Raw genomic sequence first — 21610 nt, 5'->3', positions numbered from 1 at the left:
TTGCAGTCAATTCGTTTCAAACCAAAACAACAGTTTTGTAGTTGATTAAAAAAATTTATTAACAAGTTGAACCGCAGCGATAATGTTCATGTGTGAACGACGCTGAAGTCTCTCGTCGTTTTGCACCATTTTAGCAAGTAAGACAGCAGAAAACGCAAAACAATCTCCACAGAATGGTAAAAAAAAACGAATTAATAAAAACAAACAAACAGAAACAAAAACATTTGTCTTAATCGAAGCGAGACGTCGGAAACTTGAAATGTGTAAATGATATTACATTCAGCAGACATTTGTGAACTCTTTGAAAGAAAACATAACGTGACAGAAACAGAAATGTTGGTCCTAATATCGCTAATGATGGCAAAGAAAGGTTAAATTGGTCCAAATAATCCGATGTACATTTCACTTCATATAAACAAAGACATCAATTTCAAATGTATCTTTTTCTAAAATGTTCATTCCTTCTTTGAACGTTGGTCTTTACAGTCGTTACAGTAGGCAAGGCGAGTTTATTTGTAAGGTTAGGTTAGGTTAGGTTAGGGTGATGTGCGCCGCCGCCATCCAACACTGGAAAAACAGTTGGGTCAAAAAGAACCCAACTATGGGTCATAAATGGACAGATCCTCTACTTGGGTCAATTTGACCCAACTTTGAGTCAAGAAATGAGTCTTTCAGCGTAAAACAACTCGTAAATATTAGTCAGTTATACTTTGGCTCCAAAAATGGGCTCATTTTGTATCAAACAACCCAGAAAGTGGATGGCTCCAATTTTGATCCATAATTGGGTTACTTTTCATCCAACAGTTTTTTGAGTGAACAGTTTAATTCATTAACTAAGATTATATTGACTTTGCCTATTTTGCTGCATGAACAAACAAAAAAACTTTTGCCCCCACGGGTGGAAGCTGTCTTCTTCGTAACAACAACAATAATAATAATAATAATAATGTATAATGTAGTCACATTTACACTGGTTGGAAGGATGAAAAGTGCTCTGTATGACTGTTGCTGATGATGATGATGATGAAGGTCAGGCAGCGCAGGCGGCCAGTCGCGAGTCCGCAAAGACGAAGAAGGCGAGCGAGAAGGCGGGAAGTCCGACGTGTTCCGAGACCACCAGTCGGCGTCCTTCCAGCTGAGGAAGGCTCAAGCCCGACATCTTGAGCGGGTCGCCGTTCAGCGTCACGCCCCTTTCCACGCAACACGCCAACAACATGCAAACCACAAGCCAAAAAGTTGCCCAACACGCCGACGACACAGAAGGCTCCGCTACGTGCCAATCACCTGGACAGAAGTCCGTCCAGGCCCGGCCGGTCCGACTGCAGCACGAACGCATCCACGTGGCCGCCGCTCGCCAGCCGGCTCGGTACGCTCACGTTGGCGGCCATCTTGTTGAGGTTGATGGCAATGAGCGCAACGGCGCCCTCTCTGTACCTGCCGGGAACGTGCAGCGATTTGAGCGTGCCCAGGCGGTCGTGGGTGGCGCCGTTGGTTGAAAGGTCACCTACCTGGGCGCGGCGGCGCAGTGCAAGTACAGACGAACGCGGCCACTTCCCGTCCGTGCTGAAAAACTGCCGGCGCTCAGGACGCCGCGGCCCACCACGCGTTTGTGGACTAGCGTCAGCCAAAAGTCCTCGAATCACAAAATACACACTCAGCTGGTTTCGGGAGGCGAAGAAGAGCGCCGACGGTGGCGAGCGCTCACCGGAAGAGGATCGAGACGCTCGTCCAGAAGATGATACGCTCCCGAGCCAATCAGAACCTGCCGCATCACCACAGACACGCCTCCTTTGGCCGCCGTTCCTAATTTGTCCAACCACCTGACCAAACGGCGGGTGACATACATTAAGCTAGCTGGCGCTAACAACAAGGAATGCGCTCCTCAAGCCGGCATTAGCGGCGTTAGCTTGACTCGTATCACTAACAAAACAATGAATGGAAGAATTATTTTGATAGCTTTGGCCTACGCTAGGACAACGCTAATACCACGCTAACTCTTCACTCACATTGCTAACATCATGATTAGCACTATCCCCCCCACGCTCTTTACTTACGACTGGCGTGTGACACACATTAAGCTAACCAGCGCTAACCACAAGGAATGTGCTCGCCATGCTAACAGAGATAACGCACTCACTCTTATCTTCACATCACTAAGATTAGAATTTATGATTATGATCAACCCTTCACATCTTCCCTCACATCACTTCAACTATAATAACAAGTTCTGATTGACAACAAATGATGGGCTCATGTTGACTCAATTTGATGGATAATCTTCAAAACACATTTTCATGACATCACGCGAGCGGCGTATATTTAACTAGCGCTACCCACACAAAATGTGCTCCCCGGCTAACTCTTATGTTTACTCCGCACATGAGCTGCAAGAGATGCACATTAAGCTAACTGGTGTGCTAACCACATGGAATGTGCACCCCCAGGCTAACACAAAACTGACATGCTAACTCTTAACGTCATTATCACATCGCTAACACTACCACTAGCATTTATGATCAGAAGTACTCGGGCCCGACCAATGCGGATTTTTTTTAGGCCAATGCCGATATTTGGTCAAGAGTCAAATTCAAATAACCGATCGACCGAAAAACTATAGCTAGGTCCCTTAATGCTAACAATAAACATTTCAATGCTAACTTTACAACTGAGAGAAAAATCTATCTTAAATTATTATTAGCAGTCAGAGATAGCAAATGCCGGTCCAGAAAGTAAAAAGTCTGCCACAGTTAGGCTTTAGCACCCGAGCTAGCTCCCATGGCGCTTGTTTATCTGCTAGGGAGCTAGCTAGCTAGCATCAGGAGCTAAAGCCAAACTGTGGCAGGGTTTTTACTTTCTGGACCGGCATTTGTCACCTCTGTTATCAGTCAATTAAAAATGCGATCAATCCGTCTTGGTGGCGTTAAATTTTTGTTTGCACGACTCACATGAATCCTGCCGCAAAGGTGTCGGACAGGCCCACGGCCCCGCCCCCGTAGGCCGAGCTGGTCTCTCCCAGCCACACGGGCTTCCCCGGAGACACGCGCCTCACTTCCTGCACACACAGGAAGACGCGTGTCAAGACGCGCCGGCACACGCAACGTGCACGCGCGCGCGCGCTTGTGACGACTGGCCTTGATGACTTGTTTGGTCTTCAGCGCCAGCGAGTCCAGAACTTTGGGATCCAAGAAGTCGTCCAATGACGTGTCTCGACCGTTCACGTAGTAACTAGCACACGCGTCATGTGACATCGTGTGACATCATGTGACATCGTGTCAGAATGCTTGTAATGTGATTTGTGTGCAGAAATGTAGGCCAAATGCTAACAAAAAATAGCATCATTTTCCACTTGCGCATGCTAACATTTCATGTAACATGCCAATCGGTCATGTGAGGTGTCATGTGACATGTCACACAGACTCACTGGTGCCATGTGCAGGCGTCGATGGCGTGGGCCCCGCTGCGCAGGAACCTGGCGAGTCAAAAGAAGGTCACGACGGGTGGAGTGGATGGACGGGATTCATCTGGAGCAAAGTTTGCCGATGGTTCGGACCCGTCCAGCAAGTCCAGCGTGCGTCCTCTCGGCTGGCCCACGTCAGGCCCGTAGAGGCGTGCGCTGCGGTGCCACGGCGACCGTGACATCATCTGGCGGAGACGCGTGAAGTCCTGACCCAGCTGCTCGCCGCTCACGCGAAACCCCGCCTTCTTCTCAAAGCTGTTTGGTTCTGAAGGTCAAACGTCAGTTCGCAAGGTCACCGGCTGCTTGCTGACTTTCATTAGCTTCCCGTGCTAAGCTAATCAAAGCAGCTCACCGGCTTCTTCTTTTTTTATTGACAGAATACAAATGGACAATTCTGTAGTAACGACAAATAAAAAACAACAACCATTTATATACAAAGACATTGCAGTTCAATGTCGCATCATAACTACAATTACAAATTTATATGATAACCCCAAAATAAAAATAAAATTACACACTTCAATTAAACAAACTAGAAAATATTTTCAAAATCTTTTGACCTTTCTTATTGTGTACAATTAAAGAGACTCTACGTAATGAATAATATCAACCAAAAATACTACACTAAAGCATGGATTAAATTTGACTTTGTGAATATGAAATTTCCCTAATAAAATAAAAGGACTAGCTAACCGGCTTCTGCGTCAGGCTGTGAACAGGAAGTGACAACAGGAAGTAATTGGCGGCGGCGGCAGGAAGCGTACCGTTGCCGAGCTCCCACGAGACTCGATAGCGCCGCTCCTGGCAGTAGCGTAGCAGCGCTTGTGCGTTGCTGGCGTTCCAACTGTTGTCGGCGTTTCTGAGCAGCGCATTGAGTCCGAAGATGAGCTCCAAGCCGGACGCGTTGGCGAAGGCGTGAAGTTCGTCCAGCGTGCTCTCTGGCCAGCAGGACAACAACAACAGGAAGAGACCGGAGGGGGCAAATCCAGGTGCAGAAAGTAAAAACCCGGCCACAGTTTGGCTTTAGCCCCAGGCGCTATCTAGCTAGCTAATTAGCTAGCTCCCAGGGTGCTTGTTTACCTGCTAGGGAGCTCGCTAGCTAGTTAGCACAAGGGTCTAAAGCCAAGGTGCTAGCTGCTAGTTCCCTAGCTAACTCCCCGGGTGCTCGTTTACCTGCTAGGAAGCTAGCTAGCATGAGGGGCTAAAGCCAAACTGTGGCTTGATTTTTACTTTCTGGACCTGGATTTGCCACCCCTAGAAGTGACGGCGCAGGAAGTGGCTCGCTATCAACGCTACCTGTGAACTTGAGCTGCCGGTATTTCCCGCTGGCGTCTTCCTTGGCCAGCCGCCTTTGTTGCTTGCGCCACAGCGCCAGCAGATGCTCCTCCCACCAACCCGAAAGAACTCTGGGCTGCGACCCTGCAACGCGGTTAGCATAGCGTGCCAGTGATGACGTCGGCGAACCTGCTAAGCTAGCATGCGGGATTTCCGTTAACATTTTCATGATGAGCAAAACCACTTTTGCTATGTTAGCATAAATGCTAACCTTTTCCAGCTAAGCCACACCCTCCCGACCCGAGACGGCTGCCGCTTGGCCGACTGATTTGCTCGCGGGCGCACCCGCTCTGACCTCTGGGTTTGGCTGTCCGAAGCTTGCGCTGGGGCTGGAACTCCATGAAGTCCTGCCGGGTTCCTCCGAAGCGAACGAACGCCGGAGACAACGCTTTGGCCAAAACGCGCGCTTTGGCGGAGCTGACGCAAAAACACGCAATTTACTTTCAAACGCGCGCGTGCGACATCAAACATGGATCAAGATTTTCAAACTCACAAAATGCAACACGTGGCTTCCAGTTTCAAATGGTCATCCCTAGGAAATGACGATGGCTAATCACCGGTCCACTCTAAGATGGACTCACACCCCCCCAAAAAATTTCGGACAAAACATTTGCGTTTCATCGTTTTGAAACGTTCACTTTTTATTTATCTTTCATGGGAAAAACACTTGAATGAATCGTTTGTTCCATAAAAACTTGCTTAACAACCGACATTAACTCAGTCCAATAAGATATATATATATATATATATATATGGTGCAATGTTGTGTACATACCCATGTGTGTATATATATAGAAGTGTGTATATGTGTGTGTACTTCTCTACACATGTATACGCCTGTGAAGACTTCTGGGAAGTCTTCTACTTATTGCTGCACTTCTTATTTATTTAATTTTATAATTTTAATTTCATCTCTTTCTATTCTGTTGTTTTCTCTTTACTGTAAACTGCAGCTGGACGGAGTCCCACAGGGAAAATAAAAGTATATCGTATCGTATCGTAAAAACGCTTTTTGTTTACGACATTTGTCATTTTTTTCTTATATGCCTTGAAATGACTTGTTTGTCATTTCGTAAATCATTTTTGCACTTTTTGCTCATGTCTTGAAATTGTTTTCATATTTCGTTCAGCAATTATTATGTCGGACATTTTTTCTCTCTTAATATTTCGACCTTTTTTGCTGTGCGCTAACTTTAATGTTGTGGCTTTATCTGACTTTGTTTTCTTGTCATATTAAAATTTAGGGAATAGGAAAAAAAAGTGTACATTTGGTGCAAAGTAGCTTGTCTTGTGCAAGCAAACTGTGAGAATTTGTAGTTGTAGGAAAAATAATGCGTGGGTGTAATCTATAGAAATATTTGTTGTACTTTTTGGGCAACTAAACTTCTGTGTGATATGATTACTTTCACCTGCGTAAATAATTTTGTAGTTGTAGCAAAAACGACTTGTCTTGACTTGGACGAGTTCTTTCAAGTACTAATTTGTTTCCGTGCAAAAGTCACGTGTCTGGACTGCAACAGTAAAAACACTTTTGACACCTAGTGGCGACTTCTTTCACTACAAGTTATCATTTCTACAGCTTCCAATTCCATTTTTTTGTATGTTTTTTTTCTTGGCCACAAGTAAAAAAAAATTTTTTTCCACAACTCCAAATGTTCTCACATTTTGCTCGCACAAGTTTTGTAAGTTACTTTTGTACTAAACGCGCAAATGAGGAAGCGAGGCTCGTGTCACGTGGCTAAGTCTGACCTGAGCATGCGCATGAATCTTTCGTCTTCGGCCAGGCTCGCGTCGATGGTGACGGACACGAAGTTGGGATCCACGCGGTGCACCAGCCGAACCGAGCCCGCTCCCGCAACCCTCTGTCGGGCGCGCGCCTCGATGGAGCTCGAGAGCGCGCACAGCACACAAGCAGCCAAAAACGGGCGCCAATTCGCCGCCACTTCCGGCATAGCTGCTCACGTCCGGTCTGCCCGCCTGCGTGTGTGCGCTGCGCTTGTTTGTTTGTGCGCGCGTTGGGCTCGTAGCCACGCCCCTTGACATCACACACCAAACATGTCCGTGTTTTGGGCGGGAAACAGACAACGACGCTGAAAACGTTTTTTTTTTTAAGTTGCTTGCCAACAATTCACAAATAAAGTTATTACTACAGAGAAACAAGATAAGCCAGAGTAAATTTGAAGAAAAAAGTTATAAAAACCAACAAAAGTGCGGCTGGTTTCCATTTCAAAGGCGACCCCAGCAACTCTTTTTACGAATTCATTTTCTTGCACGACTTTTAACAGTTGACAGCCATTTTGTCTGTTTACAGTCGTTGCTATATTTGCATAGTATATTGTCAATGAAAAAGAACACATTTATCTTTGTGTAGACCACAAACACGTTAGCGCACTCATTTTACGCGCACGTTATAATTCTACACACGCACGTTGCACTAAACACTTTTCATTCTCATTTCACATTCACACAATGATTTGCACAAAAACATTTTTTTTAGTTGACATTTATTTTGTTATCGACAATGTACTTAAAAAAAAAAAAAAAGTTAAGTATAAAAAGTAGGACTTGTTTGTGGGCGTGTCCTTTGCGTTCAGTCCCAAATAGCGGCTAGGCTAACCTGGCTAGAGGAAGTAAACAAAGATGGTCGCCACGGTTACGCCTTCAGTCCGGCAGGTCGGGCGGCCGGGTTAGCAGATGATCCACTTCCTGTTGCAGCGCGGCCGCCTTCTCGTTGAGCAGCATCTGAAACACGGATGGCGGTCGATTACGCGTACGCACACGCACACATGCCACACCCACCTTGGCCGAGGCCACCATCTGATTGGCTTGTTTCCTGCTGAGGCGCTCCAGCGTCCTGACCAGCAGGGCGGCGTCGGCGTTGGCCAAGTGCGTCAGCGTGGTGTAGCCGGCGGCGTGGAGCTGCTTGGCGCGAGCCTGTCCGCGCGCGCGCACACACAAAAACACACACCATTAAAGAGCTGGCGGCTGGTTGTTGTGGCGAACGCGTGGCGAGCGTGTGCTGACCTCCATGACCCCCGCCACCTCCATCAGCGGGACGAGCTCGGCCTTCACGCAGTAGCTGAGGCGACGCGTCAGCGCCTCCAACAGGGACCGGTACGGCCACAACGTGTCCAGCTCCTACGCACGCACGCACGCACGCACGCACGCACGCACGCACGCACGCACGCACGTTGACGTCAACATTTGCACTCGTCTTCATCATATGGACAGCGTGTGTGATTTTGGCGTGTGCGCGCACGACCTGCGTGAAGTGTAGCACGCATGAGCAGAAGGCGGCGGCCGAGCCGAGCAGCGATTGGACGAAGCCGCGGCTGAGCTGGAACTTTTGGGCCACGCCCCAAACGTCGCCGTCCTTCAGCAGCGCCATCAGAACCAGCGACAGGTACATGCGCTTCACCGCGCACATGTTGGCGCTCTGTAAACACACGCAAGTGAGCCGGGGTGCCTCCTGCTGGCCATGGAAGTGATTGCACGCCGTCCGTGACGACCCTTGACCTTGCTGACGCTTTGCCCGGCCGCCTTCCTGGCCACCAAACTTTCCGGAACGCTCACCGCGGCGCACATCTTCAGCTCCGACGACGACAACAAGGACATCTGCCACACAAAGAGCCTTCACGTCACCCCCAGGTGACCCCAAGGTGACCCCAAGGTGACCCCAAGGTGACAACTGTCACATCATGATGTCATCGTGACGTCATCATTCATCGTTAATTTATTGTCCATATTTGGTCAACTAAGCGATCTTCAAAATTGTTTAATTTCATCCCTCAAATTCAAAATCAATTAACTAAAATCAATTAACTCAACATTAATTTAATTAACTAAATTATTTACCTAAAATGAATTAAATCATTAAAATCAATTAATAATTTTGTCAATTAAGTGATTTTAAAAAACATTTCATTTTGTTACTTTAAATTCAAAATCAATGACCTAAAATTCTTTTATTTAATTTCAACTTTAAGTAAAATGAATTAAAACATTCAAAATCAATTCACTAAAATGAATTAACTAAACTTTAGTTTCAATTAAACTTTCATGAATCAACTAAACCCCACAAAAGATAGTAAAACAGTCAAATCTGTGTGTGCGTGTGCGTGTGCGACCTGCGTGTAGAAGGTCATCCAGTCGGGCGTGCAGGTGGCGGCGAGGTCGTACGGGGTGACCAGGAAGATCAGGTGAAGAAAAGAGTTGAGGAGGAGGCCCTCAAGGCCTTGCTGGAGGTTCTGGTAGAGAATTTCACTGTGGCTCACGTTCACGCAACCTGAGGACGCACGCACGCACATTGGTGTGCACGTGCACGTGCACGTGGCTTGACGCTCGCCACGCAATGCAACAGGCAACCCGAGGAGACGGCTTGAGGTACCTTTAAAGGTGGCCCGGCCCAAGTGGGTCACCTGTAAGGCGTGGCCTTGCACGTGCACAAGACCTTTGACCTTCAGGAGGTCAAGGCCCTGCCGCAGGACGTCCTCCAGATGCACGCCGGCACGCTGGCGCTGCACGAACAGCAGCGTCCCGCGCACAAACTCCTCCAGGTCCTCCACGCGCAACGCCACCTGACACGCACACACGCAACTTTATCAGCATCATCATAATAATAATAATAATAATAATAATACTACATCAATACGTTTGTTCCTTCACATCAGGGATAAAAAGATTATCGTGACGATATTATTGATGATCCGCTTAATCATTTCCTGGCTGACATTTTGAGTTGACTTCTTTTTCAAGTTTGACTTTTTCCCGCAGCCACAATATAATAGAACGCGCGCGCGCGCACGCACGCACGCACCTACGCGCGCGCGTCACCTTTAACCCGACGAGGGAGAGGATGAAGCCGAGCAGACTTTTGCGGTCGTCGGCCAGCAGGCAGCTGTAACAATTCTCCACGGGGGCGCACAGCAGCGCCTTGGCCTGCAAGCAGTCACGTGACAGGAAGTGAGGACGACCGCCGCCGCCGCCGGACGGACGGACGGACGGACGGACGGAAGACCTGGTCCCGCTGCGCCTCCTGCAGGATGAGGATGCTCTCGCCCTCGCTGTCCAGCCCCGCCCGGCCGGCGCGACCCGCCATCTGCTTGTACTGGCTGGTCTTCACCGCGTCCCGCGCCACCAGCGGCGCGCGCACGATCACCCTGCGGACAGCGGCGTCGCAATTGGGTGACGCCGTCCACGCGCGAGCCGTTCCAATTCCCACCGCGATGACCGCAGGCGAGCTGACCTTCTGGCGGGCAGGTTGACGCCGGCGGCCAGCGTGGACGTGCAAGCGATGAGGCAGAGGACGCCGGCGGCGTACGCGTCCTCCAGCAGCGTGCGCTCGTCGGCCGTCAGGCCGCCGTGATGGTAGGCCACGCCCAGCGGGACCGTCTTCCCGAGAAGCGGGCACATCCGACCGCCGCTGCACTCCTTCAGTTGGCGCAGCAGCGCCTCCTTGTCCGCCTGACGGTGCTGCAGGAAGTCCCTGCGGCGGGCGGGAAAGGACGGCCAGCGTGACGCGGCGAAGGCGCCGGCACAGACGGCGGCAACGGCGGCCTCACCGGCGCAGGTACTTGCAAATCATGACGGCCACGTTCTCGCAGTTCTTCTTGGTGGGGCAGAAGAGCAGACAGGAATGTTTGGGGATGACCTCCGTCACCAGCGCGATGATGTGGTCCGGGTCCACCTTCTGCATGGCGCTCGAGTACTGCGCGCACGCACACGCGCGTTACACAGCTGACAGCGGCGGCGGCAACGACGACGACGGCGGCGGGCTCGTACCTTCAACTCCAGACGGCGACACAAACGGAAAGGCTGGTCCTCTTTGGCGTCCACCTCGTAGATGCCGTCAGCCAGTTTCACGTACTCCTTCAGGCGCACCTGAACGCATCGCGGATGATGTCACAAAAAACAAGAATTCAAGTCGCTCCCAAAATGCTTTGGAAAATCTCTCGCCGTCTTACGGAAGCCGATTGCATTCACTGGGAAAAAAACAAAAAACTCTTTTTTTGGGGAGCTTTTTTTTTTTGTTTTTTTTTTCCCTGTTTTTTTTCATGTCTTATTAATACCCCGATTTTCGAAATTTCGATTTTTGAATTCTGAAAGTATTTTCATGTCATCCTTGCTGATGTCAATCTTCGTGTAAACGGACTCAATGACTGATTGAAGCCGTTTGCGCCGCCACAAAATCTAGAGTTTTGATCGCGTTCTTCATATTGCAGAAGAATTGATGTTCCATAAAAACATGGGATGGAATTGAAGAGAATCCAAATCAAGTTGACATCAAATGGAATCGATATCTCTTGTGAATCTAAATGGAATCAATGGAGGAAATTAGAATTGAAAGCCGAGAAAAAGCAAAACAAATGTTGCTGCTGATTTGGATTGCGGCGGCGAACGAGCGCGAGACTGACGGGTCGGAAGTCGTCGTGGTAGTTTTCGGCGTTGAGGAAGGTCTGCAGCTCGCCGATGTTCCCCAAGGTGGCGCTCATGCCGATGATCTGCGTGTCACCTGTCGCCGCAAACAAAAGCTTGATGACATCACAGCGGCGGTGACGGCGGCGGCGGAGGCGACGGCGCCCTTACGGCTGAGATGCAAAACTTTGGCCAGGGTGATTTCCAGCAAAGCGCCTCGGCTGCCCTCGCCCAGCATGTGCAACTGAACACACACAAATATTGCATTCAAAGTTCACATTCATAATAAAAATAAACACTTTTTTTTTTTTAATGAATGACGATGACGCGTCAAATTACCGAATGAACAATTCTGAGCTCTAAAGAAAAAAGTTCACATTCACAAAATATCACGTTTTATAAAACAACATTTCAAAACACTCGTAAAAGTAGTTAGTTAATTAACTAAATGAATTGAAACATTCCAAATCAATTAAACTATTTGTCAATTAAGTGATTAAAAAAAAACATTCCATTTCATCCCTCAAAGTTTGAAGTACTGTTTTAAATATGTTGATTTTTGTAATAATCAAATTCAACAATAAACTTTGTTTAAGTCAAATGAACTCACAAGTTACAAAATATTTCTTGGAATAAAACTGCATTTGTCAATCATGAACGTAGCATTTATTTACAGAGCAGACGTTTGCAAATGTTTGAATTGGAACAAACACAAAAATAATCCATCGCTCGACATCCTCTGAAATTGCCGAGATTTGCAAAATGGCGGCCGGATGATGACGACGACGGATGCGGATTTTGTTGAGCTGCTTTTGGGCTTTTTTTTAGCCTCGGTCGGCTTCGGCTCCTCAACGGACAAAAAACGTCCGTCTCGTCGTTGCTCAAAAACCAAAAATGTTCAAGGTGTGACTCAAGCAAGTCCCGAATTTTGCAAGCGTTCCTTTTGCGCGCGCACGTGGGCGGGGCCTCACCTCGTCCACCACCATCAGGCCGACGCTCCGCAGACGGTCGTCCTCGACCAGCGCGTTGACCAGCGCGTGCGCCTTCTCGATGGTGGCCACGTACAGCGAGCGCCGGTCGCGCCTGTTGACGGGCGGGAACCGGCCCTTGCTGCCCGCGTACTCCTCCACCAGGAAGTCCAGCTCCAGACCCAAGCCCGCCAGGCCGCGAACCTGCGCGCTCAAACCCAGGCTTTTTAGAGCAGGGCGGGGCGGCCATCGTGGCGAACGGCGGCGGCCATTACCTTCTCCTGGACCAGCGCCACGTACGGCAGGACGAAGATGCAGTTGTTGTTCCTGCACAGCAGCTCGCGCAGCATCAGCAACTCGGCCACCAAAGTTTTGCCGCCGCTGGTGGGAAGCGTGTAGATCAGATTCCTCCTGGCCGTCACGCAATCCAGACCCAAACACGTCTCCTGCCACGCTACGCACGCACACAAACACACGTTAGCGCTCCTGACGTCATGTGATCCTGTGATCATGTGATCCTGTGATGTCAGGCCGTGTCACCGTAGAGGCTGCGGATTCCCCGCAGCGTGAACAGGAGCTCTTTGACTTTGGCGGGCAATCCAAAAAAAGGTCCCAGGTCGTTGGCGTGCGCCGTCCGCGCCGCCTCCACCGCCCGGACGGCGCCGCCGATCTCGTGGCTCAGCGCCGCCTCCTTCATGGCCACGCAGCGGGAGGAGCTGGCGGGCGCCGCCGCGTTGCATCGCAGCATCTTCTTCACGCGATCGCTCACGCTCCTCCTGGGCGAACTCCTGTGAGGGGCGGAGCTTTCGTGGACTTTGCGCCTCTTGGTTTCCTGCCGACCGTGAGGCCAACCTTCCCGCGCCGTGTCTGCGTCCGGCGCCTCTGCCACAGATTCCGACAGGAGGCGGTCATCCCCGGAGGCCAGCATCTTGTCGGCCTGGTCCAGCTTGGCCATCAGCGACTCGTCCGCCAGGAGACTTTCGTAGTCGCCGAACAAGTCTTCGCTGTAGCTGCACTGATGGACACAAAAGCAGCAGTCAAGACCATTTTGTCTTTTTCGCCGCCGCGCTTGAGCGGGTTAAGAAGCGCAGGCAGTCTGAACAACAATCATCAATCACAAAAGGTTTTTGGCCTGCTTTGACTTCAGATCAGCGAGAGTCATTTTCTTTTCTGCCCCATCCAATTGTTTCCTGACCGACTCACGCCGCATCACATCACTCAATTCTTCATATCATTCCAAGCCAAGCAATATTACCTCCAGATGCTGATTGTCATCCATGATGATGATGATGAAACACGTCTTACTTTAAAGTCATCCTTCCATTCTTGGATTTCTTCTTTTTTTCTAAAATGAACTTCAACATTTGGTTTCTTTCGAACCCGCCGGAGAGCGCATGCTACAAACAAAGCAAGCTAATGCTGCTAACACGCAATCATAATCCTGACAAACGATTATGATGATATTATCATTATATGTGCTTGACCTTATTGTCCAGCGCACCCGAACATCGTGCAGACACAAAATGCTTTCGTAAAACGTGTCAAGTTGTTTGTTCTCTTCCGTCAAGTGAGAGCGACATCCGGACTCCCTAACCGGGGTTCGGTTCGTGGGTGGTCACGTGGTACCTCGCTCGACAAACTTCCCTTTTCGATTTCCAAATTGATCATTTAAAGATTTTATTTCAGCATAACTCTCAATAGCAGCAATTTGCCGTGGGAACTAAAAAATGAGTAAAAACAACAACAACAAACAGTAGAATAAAATAAAATAAAAAAACAGAAATAACTTTAAAAAAAGGTTGGGAACGGGGCCGCACCGGAAGTAGATGAAGACAACTTCCGGGTTGCAGTAGCTCCAAAAATGCTCCCTCTCAAGCGAACAGATCGTTTATTATTTGGTGTCCTTTCGCGCCTGACAGAGGCGAGCAAACCTGCAGGTTAACTTTGTAACTCGTCGTAAATGGCAGCGTTTGTTGCATTCGCGCTAATGCTAACCCTCCTTGTTGTGTTGCAGCTTTAACGAGCGCGTCGTCCGTCTCATCTGAGCGCCTGGCGCACCAACAGCAGCACATCAAACACGACCAGGTGAGTTCTTCATTCTTTACTCGGACAAAATTGCAGACCTGACGTGACGTCACATCTCCAATGGCAGTTCGTCAAGATGGACAATCCTTACAAGGAGCCGCAGAAAGGTTGCGTCCTCTGCAAAGTCAATGTCGACTTCAAGAACATTCAGGTAAGTGCGGCGCTGCCCGCCACAACGTTGCGGCGCTGCCCGCCACAACGTTGCGGCGCTGCATCTGCTCTTCCACACGTCCAAGACCAACACTTGCAAGAAAAAGTACAGAAAAACACTCATTGATGCTGATATATGTATATATAAATACATAAAAGTCACTAACCTAGGATTTTTATAAACCATCCCAAAAAATCCTTAATAAAAAGAAAAAACAATTTACATTCATACATATTTCATATCTTGTTTTTGTATTCCTGCCAAAAGCTTTTCGACATGAAAGTCTAAACGTGTTATTTGTGTGCAGCTTCTGTCTCAGTTCATCTCGCCGCACACGGGAAGGATCTACGGCCGCCACATCACAGGTAAGCCCCGCCCACCACTTGCCGGGGCCAACAACACTTTGTGACCGGATTTGACGCGATGGATGCTTAAGCAACAATTTCAAATGTGTCGACGTCAGGCTTGTGCGGGCGCAAACAAAAAGAAATCTCCAAAGCCATCAAGAAGGCGCACGCGATGGGTAACGTGACGTCACGCCATTTTTCTTCACCTTACATACGTTAACGTCAACCCAAAGAGCAAAGGGTCCCAATGGGGTCGATGCCACGGACTTCCGGGTTTTACACACCGGCGCTGTTTCCGGCCACTGCTGGCCGCGTTCCAACACTCGCACCCCCACCCTGCGCTCTCGGCTACCTGAAATGCTTCTGACACCGAGACGGACGCGGCACACTCGCGGCCGTCGACGGGAACGCGCAACCGAGGGGCGCAAAGTTGGAAGCGCAAAGCCGGAAGCGCAGGTGCTGGGACGCGGCCCACACGTCGCAAACCGGAAACAGAAACAAAGCTGATGGTTGAAAGTCCCGCCTCCTCCGTGGCATGTAGTCCATTGCCTACCCAGCGGTGCCTTGAGATATGAGTGACAAACAATTTTGTGACTGTCCCCCTTCGTATATTATGCTGCCCCCAGGTGGCCAAAGTGCACACAGCACAATGGCCATCGAATTGATACAAAAAATTACAACAGTTTTTTATTAAGTGCTACATTCAAAACATTTTCACAAAATTTTTCGTTTTTTGGGTCTAGAACGGACTGATGGCATTTCCTTTCATATCAATGGGGATGGAATTCCTCTTCTCTTAAGGCACCTGTGCATGCAGATACCACAAGATGGCGCCACAAAGCTCACTTAACATTGTTGCATGGCACCAAGAAAACAATTTGCCTTCTAATGTGTATGCGTATGTTTAGGTTTTATGTCGGTGACACACAAACATCCTGAGTTGATGCGGGACCCCAACATCTGCAGCATCAAACATGTGGATTAGCTCCGCCTCCTCGTTCCAGCCATTGGCCAATAAATGGACATAAAGTCCAAACCGCTGACTGCGCTGTCTTTCTTGCTGTTGACGTCGTCAGTTTGTGGCATCAGCCTTGCGCCGCTTCCATTTGCCGGCCGGCGGCGCAGCGGCCGACCTTTTCCCAGCCGTGATTGGCGGCAGAGGGCGGAGATTCATCTGGTTGCACGCGTCGTCCAGCACGGGTGAGGCGTCCAGCGTCAGCGTGCACGAGGCAAAGAGCGGCGTGTGGGCACAAAGCGTGCGGACGGCCAGCTGGAGGCGCACGTTCCTCTTGGCGGCAGGTGCGCCCTCTGCTGGGGACAGGAAATGGGAAACGCATCATCAGTTTGGCGAATGTCGTTCATGGCTGTTGTGTGAATGAGGTCATATTTAGCTTCATTGCCACATCCAATATGGTGGGCGATCTTTCAAGGTCAAATAGTTGCTATGCTAATGCGATGTTGGACGTGTTCACAAATAGACGACAGATTCATTGTGAGTAACCGGAAGTCCGCCGGTGCATCAGGCAGTCCGGATGGAATCTGTTGATTGGGTTTGAACAGCGGCTGCCTTCCCACATGATTGGGAGGCGAGCGCGCACAACAGCGAATGCGTCAGGGTCGATTGCCAAACGTAACCTTTGCCGTCACGACATCCACTACGGCACTCAAATGCTTGCTCCGCCAATGCGGTTGTGACGCTTGGCCACATCCAATATGGCAGCTAAGCGGCACACCGTGTTCTCAATTGGAGCGGCACACCTTTTTGTGCTCTTCTGAATAAGCAAATGACATTCCAACAAAGCTCCGAGTTTCCACGTGGCCGGCGTGACGCGGCGCACACTCGCTTCCATATTTACCCGAATGCATCCATGCGCTTGTTTTTGCTTGTTTTAAATGTACCTTTGCCGGCGAACGCCGACTTGCTGTCACGGAGCTTCTTCCTGAGGGTACAAACGTCGGCGAGCGTATTCTGCACGGCGCACTCGCTGTCCACCACGGCACCACACGCCATCTGCTTGGTCCAGGGTGCGACAGGAATGGGGAGGGGCAAGGGTGTGATTGACAGACATCGACTGGATTGGGAAGTCTTCCTCATTCGCTATTTCGGCTTTTTTCTCTCTCTCGACTGAAATACTCCCGAAATACGCTTAAATCTACTGAAATGCTTTTTTTTTTTAACCTTTATTTTACCTGGTACAAATATTTGAGAACTAATTCTCATTTACAAACATGACCTGGATAGAATTTACATAAATCTACAAACTGCTCTCTAAATGCGCTTACGTTTGAACTAGCGACGCACCGAAAATGAAAACCGAAACGCCGGAGAAAAATAATGCCAATTTTGACTTTCATTGCATTCATTATAATGAATTAAAATGATCATATTTTTATAAGATATTTATTTCACACTGGCCTTTTAACCAACTGAAATGTGCCCACATGTCGGCTAATGCTACATTAAACACCAAACGAGGGTTGAGCATTTTCGGGCCGTTGCGTCTTCTAGTCAATGTAGTTGGCGCAGGCGAGGACGGATGCGTGCGGCGGGACAAGGTACGGCGCTGATTAATCTTTTTTTTTTAAATAAATTATTTCCCCCCAAATTAATAACAAAGCTCACCCAAAACATTAGTCAGAAAAACTGGAGTTTTTTTGTTTTTTTCGAGTGAATGCAACACGCGTCTGTAAATGACTGCTCTGGAATTTAAAAAAGAAGAAGAAAAAAAAAAGTCATTGATTTGTCCGTGTAGCACGAGAGAGCGCCATCGCGCGGGAGGACCCCGAGCTCACCTGCAGCTCGTCTTGCAGCGACTCGTTCATGGCGTTGACGCCGTCCACGTCCGCCAACTGGCCGCTGGCGTCCAACAACTTGGAACTTGGAAAGGAAAGAAATTCACAAGTACCGCCCACATCTGCCCACGCGAGCGCGTTACCTGTGCTGGCCGACGGCGCGCCGGTAGCCTGGGGCCGAGCACAGCGGGGACGCCGTCCAGTAGGCCTGATGGTCCAGCGACGCCAAGTTGGTGACCGCCACGGGGACCTGCCTTCACGCCGCGGCGATGATGACATCACGTCAGGATGACATCATCGCACCACACTGTCACATCATCACCTGCTGCTGGAGAGGAAGGCGGCGTATTCGGCGCGGTGCGTGCAGCCCGCCTCGGTCAGCGCGGCGGGCGTGAGTAGCAGGAAGATGGCGTGAGGCACGCGCAGCGCCACCTTCAGGTTCTCGTGCACCGCCTTCTCACGCATGCTCATTCGCTGCGCCGAGTTCCTGCGCTGGCGGTACCAGCCAATCACGCGCTCCGGATGGTTGGCCCCCAAGAGCCTGCGGACCGCCGCCACGTCCACTTTGCCCGCCGCGTCGTACCAGCTGCGCACATACAGACGCACAAAAATGCACACGTACGTTTTGTCTGGCCTCCGTCAGGTGTTGCGCAATGCGGACTCACGTGTTGAGTTTGTGGCAACAAACGTGTTTGTGGATGCCTGCAACACATCAGATGAGTTCAGAGGTCACAGCAGGAGAATGTGGACATTTTGTTTTTGACGCCAAAATACAGCGAAACAACATATAGCCAATGTGAAGCCATCCAAATTTGGAATTGCTTGCAATGAGTGTAATACCACTTTGAGCCACAACATGCCAGTGCAGCACTGAGCTCTACCGGAAGAAATGCAGCATCATTAAAACCCAAAAGATTTCCACATTAGGCTCTGCGTAGCCCTCAGTGGCATAGCCTAACATCTACAGTATGCTAAAATGTTACACATTGTATGTTTTTTTTTTTTAATGTTTGGTTGGTTGATTGGACATATAAATATAGAAAAATATAGAAACAAGAAAGAAAAGAGTTTGCATTTTCAAAAGGGAGTAGGAAGAAGTTAAAAACTGATCTAGTCCTACCCCTTATGTTTTGACTCATTTCAATAGATACAGTAATAGCTTAATATATTTCAATGAAAGAAAATGTTTAAAGCTGTTTGTGTGTACAACTGCAATTTGACATGTACGTAATGTTAGCATTGGCTAAGACCATTTCAATAGCAAAAGCGTTCTATTTTGGTTGATTTTTTGTTGTCTAAACATGTAGTCGTTCCTAGATAAACGGGGTTCGAGCTTTATGGGTGTGGTTACTGCAAGTTTGTCGGAGGTGAACGTGGTCCTCTTGCGCGTCGCTGATGGTCACGTGCTCCTCCACGTGGTTCTCGCCCAAGAGCAAACCGTCCTGATCAACACAGCGACACACGTGCGTGAAGTTAGCCCCGCCCCCCGCAAAATTGGATGGAAATAGTCTCTTTGGTTTGTGCCATCAAAAGTTTTGTTTGTGCTATTACTGTTTTGCAGTTATTATGAATGTTTTTTTTTAGGTCATCCAGAGTTCACCCAGTTAGGGTCCATTTGTTTGTGCTGTTAACATTTTGGTTTGTGCCGTGACGGTTTTATAGATATGGCACATTTAGTGTCGTCGGATGACGTCACCACTAATGCTGTGGTGGTGACGCCGGCTGTCTTTTTTTGTTTTGGATGCGGTCTATCGAGAAAGTTCGTCCCATGGAACCACGCTCAGTGGATCGCTTGTTAGTTCCACGTAATAACTTGGAATTAACTATAGTTTTGCATGTTTCTGCGTACTTTCGCGAACTTCAGGTAACCACCAGAGCATTAGTGGTGACGTCATCAGACGAAATGAAATGTGCCATATCTATAAAACCGGCGTGGCACAAACGAACATTTTAACAGCACTAACGCAGCACAAACGATTGGCACCATTTGGGGTGCATTTCGGAGGAAATGGGGGGGCTGAGTGACGTCATCATAAATGAAATACGCCATATCTATAAAACCGTCGCAGCAGACGAAAATTTTAACTGCACAGTCCAACACAAACAAAAGGACCCATTTCGGGTCCGTTTTTCAATAGATGGTGGCTGGGTGAACTCTGGATGACCTAAAAAAATCATTTAGAATTACTGCAAAACAGTAATAGTACAAACGAAACTTTTTATGTCACAAACGAAAGAGACTATTTCCATCAAATTTTACGTGGGGTGGAAGCCAACTTCACGCACGTGACAAAGCTCAGTACGACATACGCACGCACGCGCACACTCTACGTCAACAAAATATCTCTTCACTCTCACACACACGCCAATTTTGTTGAGGGCACAATATTAGTAAAGGTTATTTTGGCAAACGTACAATAGTGTGTGACAAACTTTTTTTCATGGCACGTGACTTTTATGTCTTAAGCGCCAAATTCGAATGATGCGAACGAGCTACTATGATGCTAACAGGCTAAACATTGACGCTAACGCGGCAAAAAGTAAAACACTCCGCGAGCTGCGTCGACCACAAGCCGACAAAATCGTCGGGTGTTGCCTCACCACGTCCGAGTCTTTGTTGATGTGCTGAAACATTAAAGAAGTCAAAACGATTCCAGAGATCCGAACAGTGTGTTCCGCCATCTTGTTTGTGTGCGTTGTGATCGTTCAAGAGCGTCACTTCACCGCACAAAGAAACGCAGTCAACGCTGCCCTCAATGCCCTCATTCCTGCGCAAAGATACTCTGATCTTCGTTTACGTTTTTATTGATTGATTTATTTGAAAATGTTTAGATATTATGTCAAAGGGGCCATGTCTTTCGTAGATGGAGTAAAAATAAAACTCTGTATGTAAAAATAGCTAATTTGTCAAGAAATAACGTAATCACACACGGCCTTTTGACCAACTTTATTGATACAGCACGTTAACAACAAACGCCGAAGCAGCAGTGCTCTCGACACGTCACATCCAACATAAAAACTTGAAAGACAAAACTGATCATTTCTATTACTACAATTTTAATAACAAAAGCACCAGAAAATAAATACACACATACACAAATATTTTCTAATCATGCAAAAAAGAGGTTACAATGACATTTCATTTCAATGACATCCAGATTTTAAAAAATAAATAAATGATGAAAACAAAAAACAACAATCACTACAATGAAAATAATTTAAAAATAGAAATAATCAGAAATAAAATAGGTTAAACTAAAAATAAATGTAGGTGTAAAAATAGGTAATTTCCCAAATAATTAGTTATTACACACGGTGCAAAAAAAAAATCATCCACCCATTGTTTAAAAATAATTGTCATAATAAAATAACTAACTAACAATTTAACTATCACATTTTAGGAATATAACAGCAAAATAGATGTAACATGCATTATGTTCTCATTTTCTTTGGAACTAATAGTTACAATTTGTGTGCGTGTTTGAGCATTTTTGGTTCAGCAGGTGGCGCCACAACACCACACATGGGTCACATGACACGTACTCGTCTAAACATGACAAGGGAAATGATTTTGAGGCGGCCTTCAATATACATACCAGAATAAACTTGTAGTCAGTTCAGCAGTGATTGGCTCATCAATAGTCATAATATGGTAATAACGTGCTTATTACATAGTAATGCAACATGTGACGTTAGCAATTAGCACGTTACATCAGTGAAGGCTCTAAATTGTTTCGGTGGGTGTGTTTGTTGCGTCTCTGTATGCTCCTGGGCATTGACTGCAGCGACCAGTCACTGTTGTGCCTTAACATTTCCCGGCGACCAATCGGTTGTTTGTCAAGTTGTTCCTTGTAATTGATATCCAGAAATGAATGTTGTGTTTGTCGTCGTCATGATTTTCATCATGCTGGTCTTCCGAGCACGGCGATGTCACGGCACAGGAAACATCAACTTTGGCGTCTTTTCATTTTCACAGCGCGAGCCCCCTCCGATGTGGATCAGCCGTCGTCGACCCCCCCGCGCCCCACAGGCCCTCCTGATGGATGAAGTTTTAATGCCG

The 21610-nt window shown here is 48.1% G+C and overlaps 4 protein-coding genes across 7 annotated transcripts; 1 reads left to right on the top strand and 3 right to left on the bottom strand.

The window, feature by feature from the left end:
• Nucleotides 1–33: 33 nt before the first annotated feature.
• Nucleotides 34–6783, bottom strand: hpse (heparanase). Its single transcript, XM_077585836.1, has 12 exons — nucleotides 6542–6783; nucleotides 5004–5209; nucleotides 4754–4876; nucleotides 4222–4395; nucleotides 3551–3722; nucleotides 3422–3469; nucleotides 3128–3225; nucleotides 2946–3048; nucleotides 1706–1820; nucleotides 1509–1633; nucleotides 1285–1434; nucleotides 34–1190 (listed from the first exon to the last, which is right to left on the bottom strand). The coding sequence occupies exons 1-12, from the start codon at nucleotides 6742–6744 to the stop codon at nucleotides 1031–1033; spliced, it is 1677 nt and encodes a 558-aa protein (XP_077441962.1). The 5' UTR covers nucleotides 6745–6783; the 3' UTR covers nucleotides 34–1030.
• Nucleotides 6784–7285: 502 nt separating this feature from the next.
• Nucleotides 7286–13794, bottom strand: helq (helicase, POLQ like). Of its 2 annotated transcripts, none has more exons than XM_077543091.1 (18): nucleotides 13430–13794; nucleotides 12715–13189; nucleotides 12450–12628; nucleotides 12178–12378; nucleotides 11378–11450; nucleotides 11206–11303; nucleotides 10574–10672; nucleotides 10354–10499; nucleotides 10038–10277; nucleotides 9810–9951; nucleotides 9626–9730; nucleotides 9180–9369; nucleotides 8920–9077; nucleotides 8309–8407; nucleotides 8055–8228; nucleotides 7817–7930; nucleotides 7592–7726; nucleotides 7286–7534 (listed from the first exon to the last, which is right to left on the bottom strand). In XM_077543091.1, the coding sequence occupies exons 1-18, from the start codon at nucleotides 13451–13453 to the stop codon at nucleotides 7454–7456; spliced, it is 2733 nt and encodes a 910-aa protein (XP_077399217.1). In that variant the 5' UTR covers nucleotides 13454–13794; the 3' UTR covers nucleotides 7286–7453. The 2 variants fall into 2 exon arrangements, with proteins under 2 accessions (XP_077399217.1, XP_077399218.1); XM_077543092.1 differs by having other exon boundaries at nucleotides 12715–13184.
• Nucleotides 13795–13996: 202 nt separating this feature from the next.
• mrps18c (mitochondrial ribosomal protein S18C) lies at nucleotides 13997–15798 on the top strand. The gene is made up of 6 exons (XM_077542672.1): nucleotides 13997–14111; nucleotides 14189–14259; nucleotides 14327–14410; nucleotides 14718–14775; nucleotides 14874–14933; nucleotides 15666–15798. Exons 1-6 carry the CDS (start codon nucleotides 14036–14038, stop codon nucleotides 15740–15742), a joined length of 426 nt encoding a protein of 141 aa, XP_077398798.1. The 5' UTR covers nucleotides 13997–14035; the 3' UTR covers nucleotides 15743–15798.
• abraxas1 (abraxas 1, BRCA1 A complex subunit) lies at nucleotides 15432–20386 on the bottom strand. 3 transcript variants are annotated; one of them, XM_077542670.1, is made up of 8 exons: nucleotides 20152–20355; nucleotides 18902–18992; nucleotides 18216–18252; nucleotides 17873–18136; nucleotides 17694–17804; nucleotides 17551–17635; nucleotides 16657–16768; nucleotides 15432–16068 (listed from the first exon to the last, which is right to left on the bottom strand). In XM_077542670.1, the coding sequence occupies exons 1-8, from the start codon at nucleotides 20230–20232 to the stop codon at nucleotides 15830–15832; spliced, it is 1020 nt and encodes a 339-aa protein (XP_077398796.1). In that variant the 5' UTR covers nucleotides 20233–20355; the 3' UTR covers nucleotides 15432–15829. The 3 variants fall into 3 exon arrangements, with proteins under 3 accessions (XP_077398796.1, XP_077398794.1, XP_077398795.1); XM_077542668.1 differs by having other exon boundaries at nucleotides 17551–17800; nucleotides 20152–20386; XM_077542669.1 differs by having other exon boundaries at nucleotides 15432–16065; nucleotides 17551–17800; nucleotides 20152–20383.
• Between the last annotated feature and the right edge of the window lie 1224 nt (nucleotides 20387–21610).

This window comes from Vanacampus margaritifer, chromosome 14, assembly GCF_051991255.1.
Source record: "Vanacampus margaritifer isolate UIUO_Vmar chromosome 14, RoL_Vmar_1.0, whole genome shotgun sequence".
NCBI classification, from domain to species: Eukaryota; Metazoa; Chordata; class Actinopteri; order Syngnathiformes; family Syngnathidae; genus Vanacampus; species Vanacampus margaritifer.
Note: the sequence above shows the minus strand (reverse complement) of the source record. Positions and strands in the feature narration are given on the sequence as shown.

Bases quoted from the DNA above. Each gene is read 5' to 3' on its own strand.
- hpse (XM_077585836.1), bottom strand. From the start codon at position 6,744: ATGCCGGAAGTGGCGGCGAATTGGCGCCCGTTTTTGGCTGCTTGTGTG. The intron at 4,396-4,753 runs GTAGCGTTGATA...CCTGCTGGCCAG, and splicing joins CCGGCAGCTCAAGTTCACAG to AGAGCACGCTGGACGAACTT. The intron at 1,821-2,945 runs GTGAGTCGTGCA...CCGTTTGGTCAG, and splicing joins ACCTTTGCGGCAGGATTCAT to GTGGTTGGACAAATTAGGAA.
- helq (XM_077543091.1), bottom strand. From the start codon at position 13,453: ATGGATGACAATCAGCATCTGGAG. The intron at 8,408-8,919 runs GTCGCACACGCA...TTTGTGTGGCAG, and splicing joins GGATGACCTTCTACACGCAG to ATGTCCTTGTTGTCGTCGTC. The intron at 8,229-8,308 runs GTCAAGGGTCGT...GTGTGTTTACAG, and splicing joins CCGGGCAAAGCGTCAGCAAG to AGCGCCAACATGTGCGCGGT.
- mrps18c (XM_077542672.1), top strand. From the start codon at position 14,036: ATGCTCCCTCTCAAGCGAACAGATCGTTTATTATTTGGTGTCCTTTCG. The intron at 14,260-14,326 runs GTGAGTTCTTCA...CTCCAATGGCAG, and splicing joins AGCACATCAAACACGACCAG to TTCGTCAAGATGGACAATCC. The intron at 14,776-14,873 runs GTAAGCCCCGCC...TGTCGACGTCAG, and splicing joins CTACGGCCGCCACATCACAG to GCTTGTGCGGGCGCAAACAA.
- abraxas1 (XM_077542668.1), bottom strand. From the start codon at position 20,232: ATGGCGGAACACACTGTTCGGATCTCTGGAATCGTTTTGACTTCTTTA. The intron at 17,801-17,872 runs GTGATGATGTGA...GCGTGAAGGCAG, and splicing joins GCCTTCCTCTCCAGCAGCAG to GTCCCCGTGGCGGTCACCAA. The intron at 16,769-17,550 runs GTGAGCTCGGGG...TGGACCAAGCAG, and splicing joins CGCTGCAAGACGAGCTGCAG to ATGGCGTGTGGTGCCGTGGT.